Genomic DNA, 17,254 nt, shown 5'->3' with positions numbered 1-17,254 from the left:
AATCTACACTGACCAATTTGGAGATAATTCTTGCTTACACGCGTCATTGACACACGTTCACGTTAGTTTCGATTTATACTGTGAAAATGTGTTACGATTAAATGATAAAACTGCCTGATGATAAATAAGCAGAAGTTGTGTTGAATTAAAAATACGTTGCATAAATGAAATGAATTATTTTATTTCAGTCCTAAAACCATATTTGTTAGCAACAATGTGAACTTAAACTATGCTAGTATCCTACACAGACATTACACATACAGTTGGTTCAGCGAAGTTGCAATTGTTGAAATTTCTAACCACTGATGAAATATTCACCCAAAAAACCAGAATAAGACTTACATAAATGAATTTAAATTTTATTTTTGATCAGTACCGGAGTAATGTAGCAGGAGCCTTATTTTTTAATCGCCCGCCTTCAACTTACGTTCGAAAATATATATCCATTTCACGAGTCACATCAGAACTTGTCATTGCAAGATGAGATTACATATTTCCGCACGCGAGTTGAAGACGAATGATTTAAAAATATGGCCCCAGGGGCACCCCAGAGGACTAATATTGACTGCGAACGATAGTATTAAACTAGGTAGTAGCAGTAGGACAGGCAGGTAATTAAGTGTTCGTTCCAGAACCGGATGCGGCGTTCGACAACCACGTGAACTGCGCCCACTCGCCGCGAGCACATGCTCGCTCGCTAAGCTCCGACCCGCAAGTTACACCAGAAGGTAAAGCTATCATTTCATTATGAAATAAGTAAGTCATTCTGCTTCACTTATAGGAACGCAAACTTATCTTCGTTCAGTTGGCAATATACATAGTTACACTTTGAATCATCAAAATATAAATATACTTTTTGTCAAATGGCTCATCCACCTGAAATTACTGCAGCTACTTAACCGGTATAGCCGAGGAAAAGTAGTTGCAAGCAGCAAGAATAACCTCGACACAGGGCTCTAGGCCTTCTTTAAATAAGTTGTAATACAATTTCAGCAATTTGGCTACGTAATATTAGTTCCCAGACGTTTATTTCCATTTTTTCCTTCTAAGTAATCACCAACCGTGTAGTGACCGTTTTTTACAAAGTTTCTGTTTAATGACGGATTTCAAACTACCCAAAGGTAGATTTTAAATGTCAATGGGAATATTTTGGTAAAAACGTACTCATTTAAACGTAACGTACGTGTAAGATGCCCACTAAAAACCTAATAAAAACTTGTTGATTTATATAGAGGTTTGACATGCACAGCAAGGCTATTAGTTGCATTGAGATTTTCCCTAAATATATTTCTAAGCGACGTTTTTGATCTCAATTTCTAAATTGCTCGAATTACTCGGCTTTGCAAATCAAAAATATATTCTTAACTACTCTGCTCTACTGCGGATTGGTGAAGAGACTTCAAATGCTATTAACACCTTTAAATTTTCTTAAACGCTCAGAACACGAAAACGCAGGATTTTGCGTAATTTTATCACGACTTTGATACGTTTTCAAATAAATTCATATTGTAACAAACGCTTCGTCAATGAAATAAGTTAAACGTAGTTATATTAATTACTCTGAGATTGTAAGTACATTGCCAAGAAATTGACTATGGAAATTGGTGTAGCATAACGACGTCCCTGACTCTTGACACCTAAGCATCGTATAATCTATACAACATAAAGTACCATCGTTTTTCAAGTTATTTAATTTACGTTTTTCACGTTATTTAATTTAGTTTACGTAGTTTACCTACTTTAGTACCTACGTAGTTTTATTTTACAATCATATGCTTAATAATGCTAAAGTTTATAATAATATGGAGAACATAACCAGGTTGTCATTTAATTGTTGTTGTTCTATCAATTCGAGATAGTTTGAGTAGAAATTCAAAAAAACAGTAACGATTATAATTTCGTGTAACCTTATATATTTAAGAACAAAAGTAGTGAGCCGGCTATCGGCCATACGTGGCTACAAACTTATTAATTTTTCACTTGAAGGTGAGGGCGACAACTATCCGTCGCTGCCCGTGATAGTGACGGGCGAAGCGGAGACGGAGACAACTCCGGAGCCGGCCCCGGACGCCACCGGACCGGCCGAGATGCCCGTTGCTGACGTCATCAAGTCACTCGTGCACTTCCTCGCCAACCGCCCCACACACATGCCCTTATGGCAGTATGAAGACATCACTGCTAAAGGTAACTTTATAGTACACCTACTGGGAAAGTCGTCTACCTTTTTGGACAGGAGACAAAAAGGAAAAAGCAGCATAATACAAATAGGCGGAAAGAACTAGTGTATGAAAATCCACTACTTCCCGCCTTTTTACTTTTAATTTGTTTGGTTCCCGTAGGAAGCTTTAGTAGCCCAGTTGGAAGAACGTTTGACTCTTATTGTGAGGTCGCAGGTTCGAATCTCAGCACGGGCCTAAATCTGATGATTGTCAAATTCATGTTTGTGATTCACACAAAATAATTATCACGTGCTCAGCGGTGAAGGAAAACATTGTGACGAAAACCACATTCCCGAGAAATGCGATTCGGAGGTATGTGACCTAACCTGTATTGGATTGGTTTTCCCTTGGCGGATTGGAAGGTCAGACAGGCAGTTGCTTCTATAAAAAACCGGACCTATCAAATCTTCGGGTTACGTAAGCGCACCTAGTTAAGATGATGATGGTACCATCCGTAGTAATCTAATTTAATTTATAAATGTAAAACATTTGTCAAAAATCCAAGTTCGTTAAAACTTCCTTGATTAGACGTTTTAATAATAGGATTTGAAAACTTATGGCAATAGTACTTTTAAAAAATAACAAGAGGCATCTTTATTCCTTTTGGAGCCGTCATCATCTGATGACGTAGATAACTGGCAGATCCTGATAAACAAGCAAATCAACGAAAAAAATCATGCTTTTTTTATCAAAGACCAAGAAATAATACATATTATTATGTTGCCCAGTTTCGCCAATATTCCCTTTACTCATTGCTACCCAGGCACTTAGGTGTCCCCTTAATCGAAAAGCACTAGGTAACACCTGCCCTACTAAAGAATTACTAAAAAGGAATTGTCAGGAAAATAAGCCACTCAAGATGGGTTTCCATTAAAGCGGAGAGAGAAGAGACAGAGCGACAGAAACTTCTTCTTTGGTTCTTGATTGGTTGATTCCGCACAAGCATAACTTTCCTCTCCATTACGCTGAAAAGAAAACGCATCCTCAGTCGACTAAATACTGGTACGTATTCAGTAAACAGTTTTGTCATTTTCCCGGCAGTGTGGACTCTACGCAGCTGCCAGCAGATGTCGACACTGCTCCGACATGTGTTGCGTGTGTTCCGCGAGTCGCTGCCGCACGCGCTGGTCTCGGAGAGGTGGGCACAGACCGCGCTGCAGCTTGGCCTCTCCTGCCCCAGCCGCCACTACGCTGGCCGCTCGCTACAGGTATATATTGCAGCCAACTAACTAATTAAACGCCTAATTAATAGCCTAGCCATTGTACAAATAGCGGCTTGAATGACCTTTAGCCGCCGTAGCGTCTAATACAACAGTTAATAAACTGGTCGACTGATGGTTAAGCCGTCATATTTGACAAGATTCTTATAGAGGTGTCTTTAAACTACTTGAGAAGTTGATACAGGAACCGCAAAATTATATATAGCCACATCATGTTTGCCACACTACGCCCACATAATTTATATAGGTGATTAAGAGTCAATACTACTTTTTTCGTTACATAACTAATTTAAGAGCCACGATCTTGTCGATGCAGCATTCTCCATGCTACTTTTTAGGGAAAAATAGGGCTATTTTTTTACGTGACTTATTTGACTGATTACTGTTATGACATTAACTAAATGGCCGGAATAAGTGAATATTACTAAACCCACCTAATCGACGTACATACCACTTTTCTGCTTCATTGTCAGGTCGGTGGTGCTGAGTTCACTCCACTCGCCAGAGATTTCAAGCCATTCAAAGTGTTATTGGTCTTATTACTGTTAGGTAGAACAGAATCGATCGATCGATCGGTCTAATCTCGACTGGTATATCACTATGCTAATGAGCGTCACAACATTGGCTTCTGTGCTTCGACAGGTACAACTCATACCGCGCATTGAAGCTGTTGTATAACATTGTCTGTATTGAAATTTAATCAATAATTGTAGGTAATGAACTAGACGTTATGTTTTACATTACCTATTATATAAAATTATTTTTTTCGTTATCCTTTAGGTGTTCCGCTTCATAGGCGTAGCGATGACCGGCCGCATGGTGTCCGACATACTGTCTCGCCTGGTGGAGACAGTTGCCGAGCAGGGAGAAGACATGCAAGGCTACGTGACGGAGCTACTACTCACCCTGGAAGCGGCAGTCGACTCACTAGAATCCAACTTTAGGCCGCTCGACTACATGCGCGATATATTCAAGTCTACACCGAATCTGAACAACAAGGATGGTCAGCAAGTCAATGGGAGTGCCTACTCGGCTGGTGTGTATTACCTTCATTGTTCACCGAGGGCAGAAAGCAACCACCAACGTGGGTAGGCTTGAAACACTCGAGTTAAGAAGCGTTCTTTTTCCTGAGTGACACATAATGCTTAACACTTACATGGAAAATGGCTAACATTTTTGTATGCGTAATTTGAAATGATATGATCTCTATAATTAAGATTTATATAGCCTATGTAATGGTTTGGTATCTACTATCTAAAGATACCTTTACTGCGTGTTTTTCTGATATTTTCCTAACTCTGTTGTAACTACAAGCTTGAAGTGACTGTTTTGAATCTACAACTAATATAAATTGTAAATATTATAACAACGTGTAAGTGCACTTAAGTACACGTTTTATATAAAGTTCGATAAAACACGGGTACTTAGTTTATTATAAGAAAGCGCTACGAATGCGATCGTGAGTTTATTCATTTTATTTTGTAGGTAAACGGTCTCCCGGCGTCTGTGTCGGTTGTGTCACGAACCATACTCGCAGCACGAGCTATTCCGTGTCTTATTGCGTTAGGAAAAACGCACCGCCGTCGTCGGCTGAGAAACAACAACACGGTACGTAAATATTTTCCTATATCATACAATAAATATAATCTTGGGGCCGATCGCTTTTTAATGCAGTTTTTGTACGATTTCGATTCATGCGTATTTTTTTTTTAGATTTAAGTTAAAACGTTGATGCACATTATTTTTACAGATCCCCGGACTAGACCGTGTAGCGAAGCTGCAAAAGGGATTTGTTCGAATCTGTGCAGATCCAGGTCTGCGCAGTCGCTGAAACTACTTGGAGACACCGCTACACAGGTCACTGTAATAAGTTTTGAAGAAGCTTTTATAAATTACGGCAACATTATATTTGATGACGAATATAATATAAATTATACACAAATCGTCTTTGCAAACACCGCTTACTGTTGAGGGAAGAGAGAGCTGCATGGTCTTTACGTTCAGCAACTAAATTCTAACCTTTATTCCGTCTACTCTGATAACTATGCTACAACTATAAACAGTGAAATTATTAGAATAAGAATTTGGCGTAAATAGGTAGCCCCAAAAGCGCCGACGCTTACGTCATATTTTGTTATTGCTCCGTGTATAAATTTTCCTTGGCTAAATTATCTCCTGTTTGCTATTGCTCGATGCTAACAGCGTTGTGCCGTTTCAGGACGACAAGCTGACGATCCTGGCGACGTTGTTCTGGGTGGGTGCGTCGCTGTTGGAGTCGGACTACGAGCACGAGTTCTTGTTAGGAGTACGTCTGCTGGCTCGTGTCATGGCGCGGCTACCTCTCGACCGGCCCGACGCGCGCGAGCGGCTCGACCGCACGCAGGCCCACACCTCGCCCTCCTTGCACGCTCTGCTACTCAAGGTACTATGGCAGCATTTTGAATGCGTTTTCGTGCCCATGCGAACACGCAGCGTTAATACAAATGTTGTATAGTTTCAATTCAACTGAATATCCTAAGGAAATAGATCTATTTAAAAACGGCTGATTTATAATTGCCTAGAAGAAATGTATTAACGATGAGAAACGATTAAATAAGTGCCATTGGTGCAATCAAGTATGTTTCGAATAGTTTTGATTTAAAGTGATATTATATCCAACATGCAAATTAATTTACAACTAACAGTATGTGCTGGTTCCCAGGGCTGCACTCACCCGAACACGTATGAGCCGGTGGTGGGCGTGCTGGCGGATATGATCCCACTGTTGGAGCTGCCGGTCATTGACCCCACGCAATCGCTGGCATTCCCCATGACGGTGGTGGCGCTGTTGCCGTACATGCTGCTGCACTATGAAGACGCGAATGAACTCTGCGTGCGCGCCGCCTGCCACATCGCACAGGTACTACAAGCTACTATGCTGTTATATCTGATCCCACAGCTGGAGCTACACATTGGTTACCGACCTCACACTATCATGCCTTTACAGTAAATAAATGAATAACGTAAATACATTTCCGTATAGTTCACCGCAGAGAAGAGCAAGAAGCTGGAAAACCTGGGCACGGTGATGACGCTGTACTCGCGGCGCACCTTCAGCAAGGAGAGCTTCCAGTGGACCAAGTGCGTCGTCAAGTATCTCTGGGACACCTACTCGCACCTCTCGCTGCAGATGCTCGCCTTCCTCGTCGAGGTGCTCGAGAAGGTAACTCGCCTGTGGTAACTTTACTGAAGAAAGTACAAACTCATGCCCGTAATCCCTAATGGGGTGAGCAGAGCAACATAATTTACATAATTCTGATGAGTACGGCCACTTTTGATACGAAATCCTAAAATTGATATTTTGAACCACATAGGTCCATCGTGTTATAAAGCACATCACAATCTGTGTGTTGGTTTTACAACGTGTTCGGGAATGTATGGTGCTAAACGTGTTTGTTGTTTCTTATACAGGTTGACAAGCTGCAGTTGTTTTAGGCGGAGGAGACGTTCGACAAAAATATTTATAAAAAACTATTTGAATTCGCTGCCTTACGTAGAAGTATTTTTATTAATGTTTGCCTTAATCTTGTTTTGTCTTGCTAAGAGGCGTCTTGGCCGACCGAGAAAAAGTTGGCGCGAATTGGATGCATACTTGACATCTTGGAAAGCGAAAGCTCTAGATCGGGAGGAGTGGAAGAAAGGGAAAGTAGCCTTCACCCTGCAGTGGGATGGTGTAGGCTAGGAGTAATGAGTAATGTTTGTATAGTGTAATTGTGAATAACATGTATTTGGTGCAGGGTGCAACGAACCTGCAGCTGCCGGTGCTGTCGATCCTGCACTGCATGTTGTACTACGTGGAGCTGAACGCGCCGGCCGCGCACCCGGTCAACGCGGACCTGCTGCGGGTCGTCGCTAAGTTCATCGACGTCAGTCTACACACTACACACCTCTCCACTCTACCTAACGTACTTACATAACCGTACTTTCCGCCCTCTCAATCCAATTCTAAACGAACTCTCGCTATAACAGTGGGCCTAGCCAAGTTTTGTGTGAGAATTTCAGAATATCAGGAAGTCAATGTAATTCGTGTCACCGAAACATATTCTAAAATCGTTTGTTCTGTTGCAAATGTTCAGTTGTAACATACACAAGGTCCATTTGGTTATTCGTGAAAAAGACATGCTTTTTTGTGGTGAGATGAATGATATTGACTTCCAGTGCTCTGAAATTTACTCGTTTCGATCATTAGATCCAGTAACGAATAACCCGTCCGAATTAAATGAACGCCTTACGGCCAGGACGATGCGTACCTGCGAGACGTTTCAATTCGCACAAGTTATACGTTAACGAGTTGTAAAATAACAAGTTTCCAACTTGGCTAGGCCACCTGGTTTGAACGAAAGTAACCGAAACGGCTCCTAATTAGCATGTTTTGCATTTTACAATAACTAAAATACAACCTTAGAACCCCTAACTTATCAGCATTCTCCTTTACTACTACATGTAGTGTAGCATGTGATTGGTATTGTATCGTATTATTATATAGCTTATAAATTATATTTGTTTTAGAAATACAAAAACAACCTGTAGCTTACTCTCTCACTTAACTACTTGTAACTCGAGCCTACTTCCTATTTTTCTTCCATTTTTAAAGTAACTGGCATATGGTCTGAATAGTGAATGCAAGTTTGTTTATCATAGGACGGAAACAACTACAGAGAAGCTATGAAGATCCTAAAACTGGTGGTGACGCGGTGTTCCACGTTAGTTGTACCACCGTATTGGGACAGCCACGCGTCTTCCATATTAGATACAGAACTTCACGGCAAAAAGGTATGCATGATACAATTATTATTATGGGAAAGGGTTCTCTAGTTTTCTTCGTTGTCCCCATCGTTTTAAAGCGTACCGTGAAAGCCTACAGCAGTTGGCGCACGGAATTCTCGCCGTACTTTTCTTAGCTCAAATGCCGTTCTGAATTTCATCAACGTGGCCAGTCCAGTCTTATTTTAACTACGTACAAGTACGCAGTATACGTTCGTCATCTTAATTCCAAAACGAATTGCAGTGTCGATAAATTTAATAAACACCAAAAAAGACTATAAATAATGTATTCGAATGTGCATGTTCGTTTCTTCGCACAGGAGTTACCGGGACGTACAATGGATTTCACATTTGACCTTTCCCAAACGCCTGTGATTGGTCGGAAGTATTTACCCAAGACAAGCGGAAGCCAGCCAACCACCGGGCCTAATTCTTTGTCCAATGCATCCACTTCCACGCCCGACAAAGGTAAATATATTCACTCACATTCATTACTGTACATTTCGAACCACCCGCACTCAGACCTGTCTAAACGAAACCAATCAAAATTGAAAGTGTATAAAGTAAGGCCCTTTGTCACGTCGACTCGCTCACGATTTGAGTAGGTAAGATATAGAGTATCATACGTTTCGCTCGGAACTTGCCGCCTTATATTTTCGGCATCGTTCGTATACGCGCCGAGACGGGGGGGATCTCGATACCCGCGCGACTTGTAATGCTAGTCGCATGCGTCCTCATCGACTATGGGAAACAACTATCAACGCGTGTTGGTCGAGTACCAGTGGAATACGCGACGTCGAGTATCGTTTGCATAAAAAATCGACGCGTGGATGAAAGGCCTAAATGTTATTTGGTTTAAATGAAACGGGTGAAAATGCGCAGCAGGGTCTTCGACGTCGGCGTCTGGGTCAGCGTCGACGGTGGTGGGCCCCGAGACGAGCAACAACAACAGCACGCTGCCGCAGAGCGCCGCCTCGCCGCGGCGGTCGCTCTCGCTGTCGCCTGCCGACGCGCTCGCCGCCGGCTGGAAGCGGCCCTGGATGTCACAGGTATTTTTTGACTACCTACGTTGTCGTTTCACTCTAGACGTCAACATTGAAATACATTTGTTCTTTACGATGTTTTCACTCCCTATTACTCCCCAACGGCCATGATTTAATAAAAGTAAATACATTTTAATGGCCCGTTCACATAACATAAAATCATAAGCACACGACTATTCCCAAATGGGCTAGTCAGAGGTACATCCATCACGAGATGATCTGAGTACCCACGCTATTACACCCCATTCGCCGGCTATAATTGTCGAAATATCCTACTGATATAGACGTGTCTGATCAATTAAGTTGCTTTTTATTAACTACATTTATTAAACTTTTGTACTTATCGACAGAGTCGTGTTCGAGAGTGCCTTGTGAATCTTCTGACAACGTGCGGCCAAAGAGTCGGTTTACCCAAAAGCCCATCTGTAAGTAAACGATATATAACATACATAAATATGCAGTTAAAACTTGGTTTTTAATTTATATCATTTATATTTTTATACCATACTAAGGACAATGTGGCATTTACGTCGAGCGAATGTTACAGAATACATAGCCCGTTAATCAGACAATAATATCTATATTTCTATCCATCGCTGCATATAGGACGATTTAATAACCACTTTATGTTCTAAGGTAACTCGCATAAACATACTGTATATGTCGCAACTGCTTTCACGCATACACCCACACTGTGCTATGAGGGTGCTCGGAACGGAGATATCCTGCGTATTGACATAACCACCGTATCAATAGCGCCACAGGCGACGGACTCCTGCCACTCAGACGGATACTGTACACATCGCATCGTGTGTTTCATTGTGCCGCTCATACGACATCCACTTCGCTTACAGCTCCTGTTCACATTTAATTTCATGAGCCATAAATGTCGTTATTGTTTGCTACTGCTGCTTCATGTAAAAAAATATAATCATTTTACTTATCATTATGATTTTAATTAACAGATAGGATCATAAAATCATTGAGTTTTTATGTAATATAATTTAACTATCATTTGTGACACTCTTACAAGTTTGTTAGGTTTATATTAAGCGCACGCGTCAAATATGTAACACAGTAGGTAATTCAAATAATAAACATGCCTAGGCACTGTCAATAAATGTCAAGCACAAGTCTGACAACAAACTATATAACTTTAGCAATAAGCACAGCAGAAGGTAACACACAGCCTGTCTACTGTCACATAATTATAGCATCTAACTCTCAACATTATTACCGTACATTCCCACGTTATACACATATTAGATTATCTTGCAAAGAGTAGTTACTCAAACCTAGATCAAAACCACGAGCATTGTTTGTCTCGTGACATAAACACGAGGCATCTTAGGTGGTACGGTAGACTCATACAGTGTGCTTGATTCGCAGGTGATCTTCAGCCAAAGTTCGGAGTTGCTAGAGCGGGAGTCGTCGATGGCATCGTCCCTGGAGGAAGTGTCGGGTACTCCCGGCAACGAGCCCTCCGGGGGCGCCCCGCCCACTGACCACTTCGGAGTGTTCAAGGACTTTGATTTCCTCGAATACGAAAGCGAAAGTATTGAGGTAAGAAATCAAATCATCCGTTAAATAATGCGTTGATCAAAAAATGTTGTAACGTATCTATGTTCCTAGTTAATTAGTCCAATTTTTACTACAAAATAACTGAACTCCTGCACAGGGCGAGAGTTCTGACAACTTCAACTGGGGCGTGCGCCGGCGGCTGTTGAGCGAGGAGAGAGATGAAAGCCACGGTCTGGAGCGCAGCCCACCACGGCAGGCGCGCAAGCCCGATAACCAGCTTGCTAGCAAACCTGTAAGTACTGATTTGCTTGAAGTCATAAATCACAAAGTCCTTCTGAAAAGCCCATTGTTTAACTATCAGTTCTGGGAATCTGGATCATAGAAGGTAAGAAATTATGCAAACCATCCCTAATAGATAGACAGATAAAATACTTTATTGAGCACAATGGACACAAAACTCCTACTCCTCGTAGATAACTGGATCAAAGATAAATTAATAAATTACATTTAAAAAAAGCACTGTACCGTTTTAACTCTTATCAATTTATTCAAATAGAATATCTCAAGAGCGAGACGGAGTTATACGAATCCAGTTGTAGCCTATTCATTCATAATGATGTTTCACCTGTGTATGTGTCCTCAGCAAAGTACCCACGAGGACTCGTCAGACGAGGAAGCAGGGTGGGAGGAGGGTGCGGGCGGCAGCCGCGGCGAGGGCGACGTGGGCCCCACCCACGACCTTGCGCTGCGCCCGCGCACGCACTCATTCTCCAGCGCCTCCAGCGGGGAACAAGATGGTAAACACTTACAAATCTACCTAAATACAAATTGTATGTTCCCTTTTTTCAACATACATGTATAAATTCGCTCGTAGTCCGTTTGGATAAACAGAGCCACCATATAGTTTCCTTCTCCAGACCGTATAGTGAGAAGACTACACACATGACGAACACAGGCAGTCACTGTAAACTTCGAACTACTGTAAATATTTGTCATATCGTATAATGTAAGTTATGGTGTTCCATTCTAAAATGTCGCGGACACAGATACACTTGCAATTCTTAAGGTAATATGATATTAAATGGTGGTTAGGAGACCGCGGGGACGTGACGCCGGTGCCGGGCGCGGGGCCGGTGCTGCGCGACGCGTGGCGCACCTCGGTCGCCGCGCTGCTGCGGCACGCCACGCACATGCAGCCGCTCGCACTCGTACACCGGCTGCACACTGTTCTTAAGGTTAGATTTCACCAGAGCATACTATGCCTCATCAAATATAGCTTGACAGCGGGACAGCAAGAGACACCAGAAACATCTGTCAGTTTAAGAGGTTATAATTAGGAAGACAACTTACCATATTTATGTCACTTTTAAATTTCTTACAAGAGTAACTTTCAGGCTTATAGCTCACGATTTCAATTTATGTTCATTTGATGATAAAAATCAATTAGCTGGATTTTAAACTGTCTCGTATGTAGTTACGCGTTATACTGAAAGAGACCAAGAAGTTTTGATAACTGGGCAAGATTAGACTTGGTGGCCCCATGGGACTGATATAACAGAAAATCTTATAAATTATAGGTAGGATAGATAGGTTATAACGTTTGACTCACGATCCCTTGATTTTGGGTTCGATTCCCAGAGAGGGCTGTTTAACAAAATATCACTATATAAGACAGTCCCTAGTTTGGTTAGGACGTTGCAGGGTTAAAATAAGCTAATCTATCCCAATATTTTCCCACATGTACAGCAATCTTGGCAACATTAGGGAGAGTGAGGGGTTTATGAAGATGTGTTTATACAGGAGGTGACATCGAAGACGGTGTCGTTATGCGCGGAGGGGGCGTTCACGAGCGGCGGCGCGGCGGAGCTGTCAGCGGTGCTGGAGCGACTGGGCGCGGAGGAGCCGCCGCTGTTGTGGGTGGGCCCGGCTGCCGCCGACTGTGCACGCGTGCGCGACGCTGTCAGATACGCCGCGCTCGAGATCAACGAACATCTCGAGACATACTTCGATAGGCGTGAACACGCGCTTGAGGTAAAGTTTTTAAACTTACTAGCAAACGCTTCCCCTTTATCTACCCCCATTCACGCGAACTGCCTGCAACCAGGCCGCCATCTCTTTCAGGTCTATTTCGTATTTGATATCAATCCTAAGGTACTATAGTGTATCTCAGGATTTTACGTTTCAATCATTGTTTAATTAGGAAGCAAAGATCAATAAAATAACAAAGGGAACAAACTAGACTGGACTGGAGGTCTAACCTCCCAACTCCCAAGACAAGAATAGAGAAAATATGTGTGTCTTGGGGATCGGGCGTCGTCGGCTTCAATCTTTTTCTTGTCAGATTTGATGATGTCCTTATGGCCTTTGTCAAATTTTTTCGCGACCTATTGCTGTTGAATGGCTTACATGACCCGTCCAGCTCCATTTCATACGACCGGTTGTGTGGCGCACATAAGCTATTACAATGATCATTTTTATAACGTAGGTAATATTTATTTTACACTAAAGCGAAGCGATGTGTTCATTATCATGTAGCGAAATTATCTTCCTAGCGGTTACTGAAGGACCCATTTGGCGATCCGGGGTTAACCACGAACTTTAAAAGAAAACCAAGTCTTATGCCAGTCAAACTATAGGTATATGCCTAAAATTATTTTTATGCAGGCTTTATATGGGGTTCCTCACAAGGTTGCCCTTCGCAAAGGAAGTGACATTTATCAAATTGGAAAAATGTAAATACCTCACATAATGTATGTCTTGTGGGCCTATTGAATATTGTCCTAAAGTCGATTGTCCTAACATGATAATCCTAATATTTGATTGTACTAATATTCCATAGTCCTAATGTTTCTAAACTTTTATTGTCATAATGTGAATTATCCTAAAACTCAATAATCCTAATTTTGATAGAATCCGTGTAGTTAATAATAAAAATATACTTTGTAAATGTCCATTATCCATTTGAGGCAAGATATTGTGGGATTTAGTATATTATTTAGGTTAGACTACGTTAGTATGCTGACAACAGCAGACCCACAATCAGAATCATTTATTCAATCATTATAATAGATAAGTTTGTTAATTTAACATTTTTGAATGTACGTCGTTTCGCAATTATTGCATTATAAAATTAGAATTACAGATTTTAGGACATTTTACAGTTAGGATGTAAAACATTAGGATACATATTTGGAGTAACACAATTAGGATAAAAAATAATTAGAACAATAGGACTAAAAATGTTAGAGTAATGAAAATTAGGATGATAAATTTTAGATATCCTACATTTCGTAATCTACATCTATACATCCATGCTACGCAATAGAAGAAAGAGGTTGGAGAGGCCCTAACGCGCATTTTATATGAGAACCGTTGCCTGTTCAAACAGATAACTACAATAGCTTTACTGCTTCTCAAATTACATAGCCACTTTACCGGCAATGTATATTTTATCTGATAAGCTGCAATATTATCATTATTTTTTGTAAAATACTGCAAACAAAAGCATTTTTTAGATAAATAGCGGATATTTGATTTGTTGCTCTGCAGGTTACAATGCACAAGACGACCTTTTAATATAATATCGCGGAGCTCTGTGCATCGTAAAGTTGCCGGACGGATGGAGTGCAAAGTTGAAGTATGAAGTATTTGCTCATACTTGTATGGCGCGCGTTTCGCGCTCACTTGGCCGTTCCAACCGCTTTCTTCTATTCCGTGATCCATGCCAGCCATGATAAATAATTATATTTGCATGATATTCGACTTTATTCACAGACACTAGAACTTTCAAGAGGATCGAGCGAAGAAGTGGGGCGGTGCCTGTACAAGCTTATTTTCCAATTGCTGCTTTTATTGGAGACTAACAATAAAATGGTCGTAGCCGTCTACAGTGCCGCTCTTGACAACAGGGTAATTGTTTTATCCTTTCTTTTCTTCAAAGGGTGATACTGAATAAGGAAAGGCCTATTTGCGATATTAACTGTCATTGTATGCAGAAGTACTGGTGGTTTTAATAAACCAAAGTGGTGATAACGAGTCGTTTCCGCAGGGTGTGGAGATGAGCGCGGCCGTATGCGCAGTCCGCAACGCACTGTCGGCCAGCGCGGGCGACTCGTGGAGCGAACACTCGCCGGCGCCGCACGATGACGCGCGCCTGCTGAACCTTATGCAGCGACAGAGGTATTATTCATGTCATTTTGAAATTTTTACATCTAGATGTGAACCCTAGAGTTTTTAATTAATTCAACTGAAAACATAACTCGTCTTGCTCACATGATGAATGTTGTCAGGTGGGGCGCCGCGCTAGCACTGGTGCGCGAGCGCAACGCTGAACGCATTCTGGAACGAGGCGAGCTGCCGGAAGATGACGTCACTAGCTTGTTGCACGTGTACTGCAAAGGACTTGCCCAGGCGCATCCTGGTGAGTATACAACTTATTTGTCAATTTTTCTTGCAATCGCAATACTGCGAAATTAAGAATTATTCTAACCCCATAGCGACAACAGCCTTATTTAAACATTTGACTGCATTTTAGATATGGTCGCTATAACACGGCCGGTGAACGAGCTGTCACAGAATCTATCCTTCATGATGGAGAGCCTGTACAAGGTGTCGGTGGCGCTCCAGCGACAGGAGTTTGGCTGATCTCACGCCTTCTCGCCGCCGCTTCTGCACCAAAGCATCGTCTATATCTAACATAAAGGTACAATTCATCTGCAGAGGCGCGTCGAGACTCATGCGGCACTAGTTTCTCTATGTAACATTTATACATAGTAGTGATTGTTCAATTAAAAATCCCAACATCTACAGTTTTAAATACAAGCCAAATAGATTGTTTAAAATTCAAAATTAAAACAAATTATATTTTAAATTTTGAGCAATTAACCCAATTTAGGTGCAAATTAAATATACTTTAAAATCTAATATTGTATTGATTTACAGTCACTACTTGTTTAAGTTTACTAATTAGAACAAATTCTTCGTAATGTTTAACTATAATTTTAACTTAGATTACTAAATACGTATTCGAGCGCTCGGACGCGCCTCTGCGGCCATGGATCTTACCCAAGAGCTTCTATCAGATTGTGCTGTCAAAGTGCCGGTTAGACTAACCAAAAATTAGTCACATATTAAGCATAGTATAAAAAGTCTGTAATTTCATTTTAAAACGCTTAGATATAATAGGAAATACTAATTTATTAAATAATGGCTTCACACTTTGAAGAAATATCACGTAGACTCGCTGCATCAGTTTAATAATTACCATGTAGTAACATAAAATATCAAAAGTAATTTTAGTTTGTGGTTACCTCATGCTGTTTCCTAATTACATAATAATGATATAAATCTGTTGCAGCTTGATTGCTACTTTAGCAACCATGACATTACACGAGCATATTATAACGATTCTGTTACGCTTAATTAAGCACTAGCTTCCCATTTTATCCCACTGACGTTAACAGCAATAACATTGATAGAGTATACGTATAGCTATATAGTTATATAAATCATGTTCATAGTTAACTAATAGTCTTTAATAAAGTTATAGAGAGTTATTATAGAATAACGCAAGAGTGTGCCTACGCCTGGAATACTATTCATATTTAGAGTATGCAAATGTAGACCTAAGTGGCATTAACTAATTTAGATCTAATAACAAATCATGTATTTACATGGAAAATTAACCTGCTTATTTATTGACGTACTGATATAGTTTTCAAATCTCTGATCTCAAATAGAGTATTGACTGCGTCACCCGATATGTTTGAACCACGTCGTGTGCGGTTTATTATAACCCCTAAAGCTCAGTGCACACGGAGGCGGTACCGGGAACTTTTCAATTGACGATTTGATATGCACGCGTTCACACTAATCCAACAAGCATGGATTCATACAAACTGCCACTTTCCGGGTCAGAACGTTACCAATACCGACTTTGTTTGCAATGAGCTTGAAGGGAGAACTGGATTCTAAAATACAAAAATATAGACTGTTCGAGTACTTTTCATATAACTTGATAACATATTACTTTGCAAACTTTACAAATAATCTATAATTCACTTTTTAAATACATGTCTGCACTTTCCTTTAATGTTTTAATGATTTTTACTAGAACTTAAACCATGAATTTGCATAATCACATTTGATTTAATGTAATCGTAATGTACTCAACCATTGTTTGTGATATTATTGTCTTTTGTGTATTAATGACAATATTTATTTTTTAATTAATTTAGTTTTGTCATGTATGTTAATTTTCTTTCGCGTATTGTTCTTTTAATGGAATTTGTAACAAGTTGTACATGTACGAGATAAATTTTTAATAAATATAATAAATATAAAAATGTGTATTTATTACTTTAAAAAGTGATTCCAGCGTGACCGTTATCGAAATTTCGCAGTTTGACTATTTAGGCATTTCGTAGATACTTATGTATATTTTGTCAAT

General features: G+C 40.6%; 1 protein-coding gene across 11 annotated transcripts in view; it reads left to right on the top strand.

Annotated features, from left to right (window-relative positions):
* LOC126380441 (protein furry) overlaps window positions 1-17,115 on the top strand; it is a 78,586-nt gene extending 61,471 nt beyond the window's left edge. For 2 of the 11 annotated variants that reach the window (XM_050029843.1, XM_050029839.1), the window contains exons 37-59: window positions 633-728; window positions 1,987-2,184; window positions 3,261-3,427; window positions 4,220-4,475; window positions 4,925-5,047; window positions 5,190-5,296; window positions 5,658-5,861; window positions 6,141-6,338; window positions 6,462-6,641; window positions 7,216-7,344; window positions 8,120-8,251; window positions 8,563-8,710; window positions 9,128-9,291; window positions 9,636-9,710; window positions 10,675-10,848; window positions 10,964-11,098; window positions 11,450-11,603; window positions 11,899-12,041; window positions 12,607-12,837; window positions 14,581-14,715; window positions 14,855-14,985; window positions 15,096-15,226; window positions 15,341-17,115. In XM_050029843.1, coding sequence (XP_049885800.1) covers window positions 633-728; window positions 1,987-2,184; window positions 3,261-3,427; window positions 4,220-4,475; window positions 4,925-5,047; window positions 5,190-5,296; window positions 5,658-5,861; window positions 6,141-6,338; window positions 6,462-6,641; window positions 7,216-7,344; window positions 8,120-8,251; window positions 8,563-8,710; window positions 9,128-9,291; window positions 9,636-9,710; window positions 10,675-10,848; window positions 10,964-11,098; window positions 11,450-11,603; window positions 11,899-12,041; window positions 12,607-12,837; window positions 14,581-14,715; window positions 14,855-14,985; window positions 15,096-15,226; window positions 15,341-15,450 — 3,521 coding nt within the window. In that variant the 3' untranslated portion in view covers window positions 15,451-17,115. Of the gene's footprint in view, window positions 1-632; window positions 729-1,986; window positions 2,185-3,260; window positions 3,428-4,219; window positions 4,476-4,924; window positions 5,048-5,189; window positions 5,303-5,657; window positions 5,862-6,140; window positions 6,339-6,461; window positions 6,642-7,215; window positions 7,384-8,119; window positions 8,252-8,562; window positions 8,711-9,124; window positions 9,292-9,635; window positions 9,711-10,674; window positions 10,849-10,963; window positions 11,099-11,449; window positions 11,604-11,898; window positions 12,042-12,606; window positions 12,838-14,580; window positions 14,716-14,854; window positions 14,986-15,095; window positions 15,227-15,340 lie in introns of all 11 variants that reach the window. The other 9 variants (XM_050029834.1, XM_050029833.1, XM_050029838.1 and 6 more) reach the window with 8 other exon arrangements.
* Window positions 17,116-17,254: the final 139 nt, after the last annotated feature.

This window comes from Pectinophora gossypiella, chromosome Z (assembly GCF_024362695.1).
Source record: "Pectinophora gossypiella chromosome Z, ilPecGoss1.1, whole genome shotgun sequence".
NCBI classification, from domain to species: Eukaryota; Metazoa; Arthropoda; class Insecta; order Lepidoptera; family Gelechiidae; genus Pectinophora; species Pectinophora gossypiella.
Note: the sequence above shows the minus strand (reverse complement) of the source record. Positions and strands in the feature narration are given on the sequence as shown.